Genomic DNA, 13,971 nt, shown 5'->3' with positions numbered 1-13,971 from the left:
ATGGGGAAAACAGAAGTACACCAACTCCAGGAACCAATGAACAGAAAATGAAAAATAAGAGTGGGGAGAGGGGGCCACAGTACAGGACAGGACTTTGGATGTGTCACGTCTTCTGCCCCATTAGGATTGCTGTGTTAAAAAAAATATCAGAATACAGGTTCCCTGTAATTCATCACCCAAGGCACCCAACTGCCTCATGCATCATTGCATACATTTGATTTTGCATCGAAATGTCATTGCTGTGCTGCACTTCACAGCTGTTTACCATGGATTCTCTCTGTAGTCATGTGTGTGTTGAGGTTTGCAACCACGTGCCACAGGCTTATTTCTCTCCCTCTTGCCCTCTCTGTCAAATAAGGATCACATGATACATCCACTGGACTCTAATGCAAAGTTTCTCAAACTGTACTCTGCAAGCTCCATTCAGGGGGTAAATGGGAAGGCTTTGGAAGAACTGCGATTCTCTGCTCTCAGTCATGTCTTGGAAGACAAAACTGCTTTTTGACAAAGGCCAGGTTCCTTTAAAAAAGGGGGGGGGTTCTTTTGAATCAGAACCACTAAATTATGGTTTGATGCTGCTGTCAGCTACCTTGGGCTTCTTAAATGAAAAGACAGCACTTATTTCCGGCAAGAAATCATAACACCTCTTAGCTGCAATAAGAGCCCTGCTGTACCCCAGGAGCAGAACGTGCCCCTCAAACAGGCTCAGAAGCATGTCTCCTTAGGAGAGCCACACGGCACTTGAGTCCAGTGGGGGCACGCACGTCAATCATCGGCTGGCCAGCCAATCGCAGCACTGGAAGGTAGAGAAGCGGGCCAATGAGCTGCTAAAGCGGGCTAAGCGGAAGGCCTAACCGTCGAGGGGCGACGAGAAGCGAAAGGGTCTCCCTGAAGGAAAAAAAAAAGAGAACGGAGCGGGAGGTCCCCGCACTGCCCGGCGCGGGCGGAAAGACGCCATAAGGCAGCCGGCGCACAGACCGGCGCAACCCCGGCGGCGGCCCTGTCTCCAGAGCCGTTATTACGTCATCAAATCGCGCATTAAATCGATCCCTTCTCGACGCCAGCCTCGGCCAGAGGCGAGCGCCGACCTCGAGAAAATCGGAAGGACCCGAGAAACACTCACCCGGAGGAGCCTCCCGCTCCGCTGAGCCTCCTCAGCCGCCGCTATCGCTTCCTGCTTGCCGAAAAGCGGGGCAAGCGCCGGCCAATAGCGCTACTCGCATTCCCGTCCTGCACCGCGCGCCGGAAATGGCGAGCTCGTTGATCTCCTTTACCTGCCGGGGCGCTCTAGGGAAATTGGCGGGCCCAAATGCATGATGGGAGTTTTGAGGTGCCCGCTTTGAGCTGCTGCCCGAGTCCTATTCGCTGTGCCGCGAGATGCATGCCGGTAGTCGTAGTAGGCGCCGCGCTGCTGTTTCTGCTGCTGCCTCTGTTGCAGGTGGCAGCTTTCTCATTCTTTCTTTCTTTCTCTTTCTTTATTTCTTTCTGTTAGTAAAAGCACTCTGCTTAAAATTTGGCATCATTATGCTATTTATGAATGTGTATTAGCTAATGCTAATGGATGCAACAGCTGGACATAGGCCTACTGGGAGAGTTATTGGAAGAAGAAATCACATTTATTATAAAACGTTCTATCTTCAATAGAAAATTGGACAAAGAAACGTGTCCTGTTTGCCAAACATGCCTTTATCACAATTTTATTTGGTGTGCCGCCTTTCCATAGTTAAAACCATGCTCAAGGTGGTTTGCAGTATGAAAAGATTTACAAAATTACAAACAACAGAGGCCATAAAACAATATACAAAACACTTCAAAAAGTACACAACCAAGCATGTACTCAAGATCTCCTTTTAGTCAAGCTCCAATGTTGTTGTATTTTTTCAGTTTTCTCCATCTTTATTTAAAAGACTGAACAAATGCATAGTTTTCTTTAATGGTAAGACTTCTGGTAATGTGCATGAGCACCAGGTCCACCAGACTTCTTGGATTCACAACAATGAGGATCCGCAACCAAAAGGATATCGTACTGGATAAGGATATCCTTTATCTCCTTCTTGGAAGCTTCATCAACATATTTCTGGTAATATGCCACCAGCACCTTGGAAATAGACTGCCGAATTGTGTATATTTGTGCTACATGACCTCCACCCTTCACACAGACTCTGATGTCGACTACTCCTGCAAAGCGCTCCTTTCCCAAAAGGAGAACTGGTTCAAGAAATTTGTACTGCAGAATTCTGGGCTCTATCATTTCCGGATGCCTTCCATTCACCTTGATGAGGCCATTTCCTCTTTTGCAGTGAGCAACTGCAGTAGCAGTTTTCTTCCTGCCGAAGACCTGCACGCTCTGGAAGGGGTCCCTTAGCCGGCATGGCACCTTGCCGTCAGCGAGAGCGGAAGAGAAAAGGAAGCGCACGGGGTTTCCCAGGCCTATCTCACAGGGGGCCAAGCTCCAATGTTTTTGTGGTGAATATTGCTAGTTCCTAATCTCAAAAGGTTTTCTTTCTAATAATTATAATAATAATTTATTTATACCCCGCCCATCTGGCTGGGTTTCCCAGCCACTCTAGGCGGCTCCCAACAGAATATTAAACAGAATAAAACATCAAACATTAAAAACTTCCCTAAACAGGCTGCTTTCAGATGTCTTCTAAAAGTCAAAGAGTTGTTTATTTCCTTGACATCTGATAGGAGGGCGTTCCACAGGACGGGCGCCACTACAGAGAAGGCCCTCTGCCTAGTTCCCTGTAACCTCACTTCTCGCAGTGAGGGAACCGCCAGAAGGCCCTCGGCGCTGGACCTTAGTGTCCGGGCTGAACGATGGGGGTGGAGATGCTCCTTCAGGTATACTGGGCTGAGGATTTTTAGGGCTATTTTATGCAAGCTTTACATAATAAAGTCACAGAACGTATTTATAAGCATGTTCAATGTCTTTGTAACCTTTCGCTTTAAAAAAAATCATTTCTTAAAATGTGAAGAACCTCTCTTAGGTTCAGCATGTCTGCAGATCACTTCTTCATGTTTTACTTTTGCCCTGATAGTGCAATCCTCAGAAAGTATTGGCTATATAACCATGTTCTAAGTAACCTGTTCCAAGCATAGTTTTTTGAGGGGGTGGGTTACACTGTATGATGTGTGAGTCCCTTCTAATTCCTGGATCGGCAAAGGGTTAAAATCTAATGGAGGAGCCCATTGTATGGGTCAATGAGTATAAGAAAGGAAGTTGCTCTGTGACCCTCCCTCACCTGGCTGGTAATGAAAGTTGGGGTTGGTGGGGAGAGAGATTAATCCTTATGCACCTTCCTGCGTGTGCCAACCATCCTTACTGTCACATTTTGGGAACAAGCCACAGCACAGTGGCAGAACATCTGCTTTTCAATCCCTGGCATCTTCAGGTAGAGCCAGGAGTGAAACCTTCCTGAACCTGGGAGAGATGCTGCGAGTTAAGTGTGGACAATACTGAGCTAGGTGAATCAGTGATTTGACTTAGTAGATAAGGCAGCTTCCTATGTTCCTGTGCCTTATGAAGGAAGCACAGAGATAGATGTTTACGCATTACATTACTGGTGTATATTGTGGACAGTTAAACTATGGAACTCCCTGCCTCAAGAATTGATGGTTACCAAGTTAGAAAGCTTTGAAAGGGGATTGTTAGATAAATTCATAGGGGATAAGAGTAAGCAATGGGTATAATGAATATAGGGACCCTCCAGGTTCACAGACAGCATGCGTTTGAATACCAATTTCTGGGGAACAATAACCATAGAGGACTGTTGTGCTCATGTCTTGTTCATAGGCTTCCCAAAGAAAGGTATTTTGTGTTTGGCTCCTTTGGGAAACAGAATGCTGGGCTAGACAGGCCTTTGATCTGATCCAGCAAAGCATTTCTCCCATACAGTACTGTGAAAAGGAAGGATCCCTAAAATGTAAGTCTTTCAGTTACCAAACTGCGGAATGGGAAATCTCCTTCATTACTATTCATTAACATATATCCCCCACACCCACCCGCCAAATATTCATTATGCAGCAGATAGTCTGGAAAAATAGGGTTCCTCTGAATATATTCAATCCGACTATATTCAAAAGTGTTTTTTTCCCCTATCAGCTTTTCAACCTAGGAAGGATGCCAGATGATTGCAAAACTGTTTACAGGAGCAAACATATCTCCGGGCTACGAAATAATTTGTATCTCCTTGACTAAAACACTTTGTCTTTTCAGTGTGCTTGGATTCATGTACTCTTTTTTTCCAACCATGGGGTGAGCCTTCCTGTTCTAGGCCAAGGTCCTTTGGCACTAAACAACTTATGTGAAACAGGAACTCTCTTTAACTTGGTTTTGTAGTTATGATGAAATGTGCACTTCAGCAAAATGAGTGCCTGGAATATTTTTCTGTGGCTCAAGCTCTGCTCTTGCAAAGTGCTTTGGTATGCATTTCTTTTTTAAATACCTCTCAAGAGCGTACAACTTGATTTCATTCATCCCAAAATATTCTGATACCTCCTTTTTGCCATTTTAAACGTAAAACAGGTAAATGAGGTTGCCAGGAACATTGGCTGTGGCTGACGGGAATGTTAATACAGGAGCATTTGGAAAGGTTCCTCACTCCTGCTTTACTCTGTATACTTAAGAAAGAAGACCACATTTCTTTGGATTTTCTCCATTTACAGCAGGTTTTCCCATAGTGATTGATATTAACCACTTCAGGTCTATAAGACTGCAAGTGGTGAATAAAGACCTAGGGGTTGAAATGAGGTTGAAATGAGCCTAGGGGCAGAAAAGAAGTTTGTATATAGAGGATATAGTGCAAAGCATTTAATTAGGAACTAAAGCGAGATGAGTGCCGCAACCCCAGAGTCGTCCGCAACTGGACAGGGGTCCCTTTATCTTTATAACCCTCATAAATAAATGGCATGGGCATATACAGAGTGCACCTCCCTTGTCAGTGGGGAACCTCTGTAATTAATAAGAAGATTCCACAATACAGTAATAGTATTCCTTAATTTTTTACATTTTATGATTCCTAGGATGCCTTTATCTGCTCCACTGCAACAAAACATGTCTCTCTCTGGAGAGCCAGTGTGGTGTAGTGGTTAAGAGTGGTAGACTCGTAATCTGGGGAACTGGGTTCGCATCTCCGCTCCTCCACATGCAGCTGCTGGGTGACCTTGGGCTAGTCACACTTCTTTGAAGTCTCTCAGCCCCACTCACCTCACAGAGTGTTTGTTGTGGGGGAGGAAGGGAAAGGAGAATGTTAGCTGCTTTGAGACGCCTTCGGGTAGTGAAAAGCGGGATATCAAATCCAAACTCTTCTTCTTCTCTCGTATTCAGCCACAGCAGGCGCTGTAACCTTCCAATGGTTTGACTTCACTCCCGAAAGTGTACTCTTCCATTGTCTCCCGAGACAGACAGATGCCAACCAAGTAATGGTGATGGATGATTAATAAATGTTGATTATGTATTGATATCGCTTGCCTTGTTTCATTTGCATTCCTAAGAATTGGGGTTGGGCTCCATGACAATTTTAAAAGCTCATCAAGGGGCCAATGAACTCAGAAGTCTGGAAAAACCTGGTTTACAAGGTTCAACGGTTAGCAAGAACTGATTCCAGCCTTGTTTATGAAGCCTCGATCCAGAAATAGCCAAACTGCCCACAGTGATCTGAGAGTCCTTGTTTACTCTCTTACTACAGTGGATTTCCTAGCACAGCAAAACTGTGTTTTTTACTTCTTCTAATTTACTCGACTTCCTTTTATCCTAGGAAGCATATGACGGATTAATTCCACTACTGAAGATTATTTTAATGGGAGTGGAGGCAGGTAAGGAACTGTCCAGAAGCATACAGATCTTCTTCCTAATACATTCTGATGGTTGTACCATTATGTTGATCTCCCATGGGCAGCCAAGGTTGTTTTCAGATCATCCTGACCCCCACTGACCTGAAACCAAAGTCTTTTGGACAGCATGCAAACTGGGCTCAATAGCCACTACTGGTTTGAAACACTCATTGTACTCTAAACATAGGTGCTTCATCAGCATGCCACAGCCTGCTTGAAGAAACATGTCAATCCCCGCTCTGGTCTTGGCACCCACAAATTGTTGGTAGACTAGTTTCTCACAGTGCTAAGGTTTATTTTAATGATTTTACAAAATTTCTATACTTGCACAAATTTACGATTGCCTGTATGTGATTGAATCCATCCCACAAAACAGCGACAATCTGGAGGTGATCATGCATCACATGATTCTGCAGGATGCCGCAAAGCAAAGAAGAGCAAGGCTGGATCTACAATGATCTTATAGAACGTTGTATTTAATAGCGTTTGGAACACTTAATGGCAGTTTTTCCATTGCCAGCGGCTCGCTGCTCTGCAGCACCCTCTGGAGTCACATTTTAATAATGCATTTTTAACATTATAAATTCTTAGTGTAGATATGCTCCGATCATGCACTGCAATTGAAAGGGGTGTATGCAGCTCGGCGATGGAGCGTGTGCTTTGCTTGCAGAAAGTCTCAAGTTCAATCCCCAGCAGAAAGTCTCATGCTCTATCTCCACCTAGGGCTAGGAATGATTTGTCAGGAGCTGGTGTCAGGTGCAGGTTAGCAATAAAATAATAAAGCATCCAATGTCAGTGAACTCTTTATCAAAGAAACAAAACAGCTCAATCCTATTTGGTTGCAGCAACCCTTCCCAGTAGGTCTTGCCCCGATGAGGCAGTTGCAAGGACTGCAACTTGCAAGGTCGCTGCCTTCTCTAAGGCGCTTTCCCTGGTTCCTTCCCCAGCAGCCTAAGGCTCCATCGTCTTGCCTCTCTTTGCTCCTCCTCCTCCATTTCTCTGCATGTTCTGGGAGACCATGGGGAGGTGAGCAGTTCGCAGCAGGAGGGGGAGACTCCCTGGATTCTTCAGCAACCTGCCTCATCTCTGTCTCCTGGTCCCCCTCCTCTCTTGCCTCCAAGTCTGCACTGCACTCTGCCCCAGCCTCTTCCTGCTCCCTGAACCTTGTTGCCTCTTCAGCTTCCAACACCTTCTTCTTCCCACTCTGCTCCCTCTTTTCCTTCTGACCACTCATCTTCAACCCACCACCAATCCCCTGGCTCAGTGTCTCCCACCGTGTCATGGTTCTAGTCTGAAATCCAGGAGAGCTGCTGCCTGCCGGTGCCAACAACACTGAGCTAGCTAATAGTCTGGCTTGATAGGACAGCAACTCATCTACGGAGCTATCAAAAGAACAGAGTGTCTTTTTATATCAAGTTTATTAAAGGAAAGGACAGAGTGCCTTATAGTGCTTCAAAGACTAACAGCACAACCCCCTGCATGCTTGCTCAGGGGGGAAATCCCGTAATAAATGTGTAGAGGTTAAAGTCTAATACATGGAGAGTAAGATTTCCTGAAAGTTTGTGCCAGAATATACTGATATTGTTATTTAAAGAGAGGAGTCTTGTTCTCCGTTGTGAACCTGATTCAAGTCAATATGTGCTCTACTATCCTCCACATAATGGCTGCACCACAAGGGCTCTTTGAACTGAAAAGCAACCCGCTGTGATGGAGGACTTGATCCCTGGACTTGCTCCACAAACACAGCTTTATTTCCCTCCCCTACCTTCCATGTTCCAGAAACCTAAAGCAATTTTTTGGACACCCGTAGAGGAGTCCACCTAACAGAGGGAAAAATAGACTGTTTTTCACCAATGGAGTTTCCTTTCTCCCACCCAATCAACTCAGTATCCTTACAATCATATTGTGATCATATTATAAAGCTGGCTTGCTGCTCTGTGAAACTTTGGTCCCAATAGATGTATCGTGTGACTGGGGATTTTTGAACTTTTCTTACGGAACAAGAGAGCTTCCTTTCCTTTTGGTGTCACATTTAAATGTTAGCTGCCTCGGATACACAGCCGATGAGCCTTCTGCCTCTGACCATCCTTGCTTCTCAAGAAAAGTGAAATAATGAAATAAAATCAGACACATTTTGCTTCATTCTTCTATGTGCTCAGATGAAGTTTGGCAGTGGTTCTGAGCTGCAGTGTCAGCAGAAACCTTATCCTGTTTTTCTGCTTCCAGCTGGCAAAAGTTCAGAGAAGTGCAACTTTAAACTAGCTCAAAAAGCACACAGTTAAGTTCTTTGGGCATTTCTTGTCAAAGCCATTAGCAACCATGCAATTAGCGTTCATTAAAGACGGCTGTTTTGCTTTGTGACATGCTGGGGGGTTGCATCGTTTTGATCACATAGGGTGAGGAACACTGGATGGGATTTTTAAAAAATGGGCCCGATCCAAAGGGTTGCCTTCTGCACATGCACTTCCATCACTCATTAACACTAGAACGCATACCTCCCAAGTGCCCTGATTTAACCAGGACAGCCACACTTTCCTTGAAGGCACCCCGGGCTCTGTCTTCATTCCAAGGTGCCCCAATTTCACACCAGCTGCAGACAAGGCTCACAGAAGCAGTTCTTGTAGCAGCAGCAGCAGCATTGTGAAGGAACAGTTGCCGGCCTTTGTGAAGGAGGCGCGAGACTGTGATGGGCTCCTGGAGCTAGCAAGCTAGCAAGCACTTTCAGGGCTTGGGGAAGGAGTTGGGAGGTCTCTTGCGCCCTGTCAGAGCATCTGCCTCTTTCCCTATGCTGGACAGAAGCTTCCTAGACTTTGGGAAGGAGGTGTCAAGACCTCTGGTAGGATCCTGGAGCCCTCCTGCCTCCTTCCCAACATCAGGCAGAGGTTTACAGGGCTTTGGGAAAGAGGCATGAGGCCCCCTGTCCTGATTTTTATCAGCAGAATGTTTGGAGTGTATGAGAACTTGGTTGGGACAATCCAATGCATGGTGGCTGGGGACCATTGAGACTGGTAGGGCAGAAGGTAGGGAGACCAACAAGAGCCAAAGTTCTTCATTATCCATCAGCCCCAGCCAGTGGTGAGGGATGATGGAAGCTGTAGCCCAACATATCTGGAGGGCCACAGGTTCCCCATCACTGGCCTACACTTACGAGCTGTAGCTCTCCGGTTTTTCCAAGCCTTACCTGCAGATGCCAGGGATTGAACCTCGAACCTTCCACATGCAAAACTTGTGCTCTGTGACTTATAAATGTGAGTGTCCACCTGCACTTTGCTCAGTTGTTTTGCTAGCTTATCTGTAATGGTGAGGATGGGGAAAGAGGGAGAATGCATACCTTCACCATTTCTCTCTGTGCTTCTTTTTCACATTCTTTGGTTGTGGATCCAGGCATGCTATCCCTTGGAAATAAATTATTAACAAGGTCTTGGTCCAGCAAATGCCATTTTAGGTCACCTGTTCCTTTACCTCTCAGAGAAAATATTACCTGTTATATTTTCCCATGCTCGGTGATCTGTAAAGGAATCAGTCTTCTACTAGATCAGACTTGCTCTGGCAGGTGACGTATTTTCCTTGATTACCTTTCCTGTTGTATGTTGCTTTCTTCAGTAGGACTTGCTTCCAAATGTGTGCAAAGGATTGCAGCCTTTTCTGCCCGGTTCATTTGTTTATTTGAAGCATTTTTACACACACACACACACACACACACACACACTTGAGATGGCTTAGAACCATCAAGAAGACAGAACCTGCCCTCAGGCTTACCTTCTAGAAGACAATGATGCTGGTCACTATTTTCAGGTGACTATTTTCAGTCACATCCTGGCAAATTCAGATTGTGTAATTCAAGTTGATTTGGAGCTGTTGTGTGGCAAACCTATTCCTATCCATCCCCTATGCCAAAACAGGTTTTTTGTGTTAAGGGAAATGGAATGCTCTCCCATCAGCTGTTAAGGAAATAAATAAGTATACAACCTTTGGAAGACACCTGAAGGCAGCCCTCTATAGGGAAGTTTTTTTTTAATGTTTCATGCTTTTGTATATGCTGGAAGCTGCCCAGAGTGGCTGGGGCAACCCTGTCAGATGGATGGGATACAAACAAAACAACAACAACAACAACAACAACAACAACAACAACAACAACAACAACAACAACGTACTCAGCCTAAATAAAAGTAAACCTCTGTTGCCACGTTTCCAAGGCCTTGTTTGGAAGTACCCACAAAAGGAGAAAAGAGTGTGTAAAATAGTTTCAGACACTGAAAGCATAAGGCAGAACTTTCCCTGGGGTAAAGTCTGTGAGATGCAGAATATCATGTGATATTCCTCAGAGCCAGACTTCTCAGAATCTCAAGTCAGCAAAGGAAGCTAGTAAATTCAGATATGGACTTGGGACTGTTCCTACAAACAACTTGTGGTCCACCAAGCCAACCGTAACCCTTCAACCATCTATATTCTTCTAGGAGGTGCTTGACAATCCGTGTTTTTTTTCCCTCAGGAGTTATGGGGGGGGGAACAGATTTTTTTGGGCCACTGTACCTGATTGATAGGCCAAACTCATCTTGGTGAGTCAGCTGTTAACTAGCCAGTTTTAACCTCTGTATTTCATGAGTTACTCATTGCACGTCCTCCAGAATGATAAGAAATTAAGATTAATACTTGCCCTGATGTTCAGACAAATGTCTGAACATTGTCCTATTTTATGTCTAGAGAATGCAGCTATCAAAAAGAACCATCTGACATTATCCACCTTATCTATATCACACTGGCATAAATCTTCATTGGCTCAAGGGCTTATCTGGTGAAACCTTTGCAACATTAAGAAATGTCATCTTTCTTCCAATCTTCTATTTTGAGACTCTATTTTTAAAAGCACCTTTGCGCTTTTTGTTGGGACAGAATGTGGAATCGGTTGTACCCATACTTCTGGGTTTGAAAATAAGGCACATTTGAAAATTATTCCAAAATTCCACATTCACAGGCCACTTTAAACCAGTTAAACTGAACTATGGTTTAGAAATGAAGGCACGTGCACTTTGCTCCCCCACAACTCTGGGTGCTGCGGTGCTGCCAGGAGCTAAGCCATGGTCTCGTTATGTCTGATCCTGGGTTCGTGGTTTGTCTTCCCCAAAGAAATCTCAAGCAGTAAGCCAAGAACAAACCGTGGATACAGCTCATAGTTCATTTGGAAGGAAACAAACCACAAGGCTACATTCAGAAACCACACTATTCCAAGCCATGGTGTAGCAGGGAGGAGTGAAGCACTTGCAATTTCAGCAGCATGTCGTACAGTCGCCTATAAAACATATATATATATAAACACAGAAGGATATTGTCAAGCTGGAATATGTGCAGAGGAGGGAAACCAAGCATTAGGAGGAACAGTTGAGGGAATTGGGTATGTTTAGCCTGGGTAAAAGAAGACTGAGAGGAGATATGATAGCCATCATATGATACTGGAGATACTGGAAGGAATTTTTTTATTTTGAGAGGAGATATGATAGCCATCTTCATATATCTTAAGGGCTGTTGCATGGGAGATGGAGCAAGCTTGTTTTCTCTTGATCCAGAGTGTAGGACCCAAATCAATGGCTTCAAGTTACAAGGAAGGAGATTTTGACTAAACATCATGAAGAATTTTCTGACAGTAAGAGCTACTGGTATTTGACAGATGAACAGTCTCCTTTGGAAGGTGGTGGACTCTCTTTCATTGGAGGTTTTTAGGCAGAGGTTGAATGGCCAGCTGTCATGGATGCACTAGTTGAGATTCCTGCATTGCAGGGGGTTGGACTAGAAGACAATCAGCGTCCCTTCCAACTCTACAATTCTATGATTCTATGGTTTTGCCCCCAAGGCAAGATGGTTCATTCTGCCTCAAGGGTGGGCCTGCCCTGCCTTTTACCCACCCCACCCCACCCCACCCCACCCCCCGGCTACATGGCAAACTGCTGGGATACCCTGGGAATCTGCTCTTTAAGTGCCACAGCTTCCTCCCTGCCCCATTGCAACACAACTGGGCCCTTAAGGACTTGCAGCATGCATACTTGAACTTGCTCTTTGGGTCCCAGCGATACTCTCAAGGCAACGTAGGGATCACAGGCAGAGAAGCACGAAACAGCTGGAATAGGTTCCTGCAATTTAACAGTCTACTGATTCAGCTAAGCTTTTGTCCCCTAAACAGAGAGATGTAAAGGAGCAATTGTTGCCAATTTAATCTGAGTTCCAGCTTTCGATTTTCTCAAGGCTGTCAAGCCATTATGCCAAGCACAGCTAAGCCGAGCAGCCCTGAGCCAAATCACAACCTACATTGTTAACATTCGGGTTGCCTGGACAAAAACAGGAAAAGAGAAATAAACGATACAGGTTGGAGGATGTTTGCTCGCTTTTTGTTCATTTACCAGGGACGCAAGCAGTGCCCGATTCTACAATGTGAACTTTGGGTTTTATTCCCCCCAGCAGTCAGATCACCTGTGCAAGAGAGAGAGAGAGAGGAGGATGGGAAATACTGAGCTCAACCTTGACCCTTTAGGATGAGCTGGTGGTCATAGGCTGTGTACACATTGCTGTTTACTCGGGCTCCATTGCGCTCCCACTGCTGGTGTTTGAAGCTGTGCACACGTGGTGTTTGCCACAAGCCATATATGTGTTGTAGTTTCTTGAGATATACTGTTGTTTGGTGTGTTCCCCCTCAAACTAGCTTCCATCTGATTTGCAAACATACGCCACATTCATTTCGCAGTTAAGCTGAGGTGTTTGTACTTGAGATCACCTTTGTGAATGCAGTTTCATGAGTAGGAGTTGCGGGAGTGTAGGCATGGGGAAACCAAACAGGCAATGTGCGTTGGGTGAAGACATCCCCACCCCTTCTCTGGTGTGCACAGCAACGTAAGAATGTGACACAGCCTTGCTGCGTTTTAAGCTGCTAGTGTGTACATTGCCTTAGAACAGAAAAAGGAGTTAGGGTTTAAGATTGGAGGCATTTCCAGCCTATGTTTGTGTGGCATTCAATCACTTATTGGCAAATCCAGGCTGTGCAACTGGGAGGTCTTGTGCAACAAACCTGCTTCACCCCCAAATATCAGACTTTGTGGTATGAAAAGTGATGGGAAAATGCAGTGGGAAGTGCGAGATAACACTCACTTTGACTGACCTGCAAACAAACCAGACTGAATGCTCATTAAATAGCCAGCATCTAATATCCCTGCAGAGAAAATCAGGATGAATGCACAATAAACAGGGTGTCTGGATGTGCCCTAAGAGAAAAGCAATGGCTTATAGACTTTGAAACAAAAATGCACATTTTTGCCCAGGCAAATTCACCATGAGTTTACTTTTCTCTTAATTTTGGCACAAGGATGTGACGTTCCTAGAATCCCTTCAAAGAGTCAAGTTGCAACAGGACATGGTGCTCTCAGCTGTGTGACCTCACAGTGTGCGGGAGCACTCAGAGGGTCACTTCCAGATGATAGACAACCAATGGAAAACTTCCGTAAATGGCTGCGAATATCGAACATCAGTGGCATTAGTTGTTTGAAGTGTGTGCGCTCTCTCTCTCTCTATCTGAGATTTCATTTGCTTTCATTTGATGATTGTCTCTGAAAGCAAATCATGGAAGGAAGAGGATGCTTTCAGTTCACACCTGACACACATGTGAGGATAAAAAGTTTTTTTTTTTTTTTAAAGCATGATTAAACCAGCCACGTCATTGCTCCCAGTACAGATCAGAGGCACATTCCAGATCAGGGACCTGTGGGTGCTTTGCCTTCAGACTAAAAATTGCTCATTTAAGAACCATCTCTCTCTCCCCCCCCCTCTCTTACCCCCCCCCCCCAATTATAACAAATAGTTTGGCATTTAAATTTCTCTGTCTGCCTGTCTATTTTACTTCTCTCATATCTATAGTGGCTAAAATGTGCATTTGCTTTTTATCTTACTTTCTGCCCCACATTCTCACATACACACAAGTAGCACAAGAGAGGCCCAGGGAGCCTGAATGTCATGTATGAAAAACAGTGGTGTAGTGGTACATACATTCCGAAGCGTAGGCACTCATCATGGCAATTGCCAGAACTATGCCCCTTCCAATACAAAAATGCACTTTTGATCAATGCAGACATTATCAATATCCAGATGGCCTCCCCC

General features: G+C 44.9%; 1 protein-coding gene across 1 annotated transcript; it reads right to left on the bottom strand.

Annotated features, from left to right (window-relative positions):
- Nucleotides 1-1,875: 1,875 nt before the first annotated feature.
- LOC117054936 (40S ribosomal protein S16-like) lies at nt 1,876-2,387 on the bottom strand. Its single transcript, XM_033164179.1, is given in 2 exon segments — nt 1,876-2,350; nt 2,352-2,387. Coding segments are annotated over 2 exon segments (441 nt in total). The 5' UTR covers nt 2,373-2,387; the 3' UTR covers nt 1,876-1,930.
- Between the last annotated feature and the right edge of the window lie 11,584 nt (nt 2,388-13,971).

Source organism: Lacerta agilis, chromosome 11, assembly GCF_009819535.1.
Source record: "Lacerta agilis isolate rLacAgi1 chromosome 11, rLacAgi1.pri, whole genome shotgun sequence".
In the NCBI taxonomy this organism is placed as follows: Eukaryota; Metazoa; Chordata; class Lepidosauria; order Squamata; family Lacertidae; genus Lacerta; species Lacerta agilis.
This window is presented reverse-complemented; position numbering and strand designations above follow the sequence as displayed.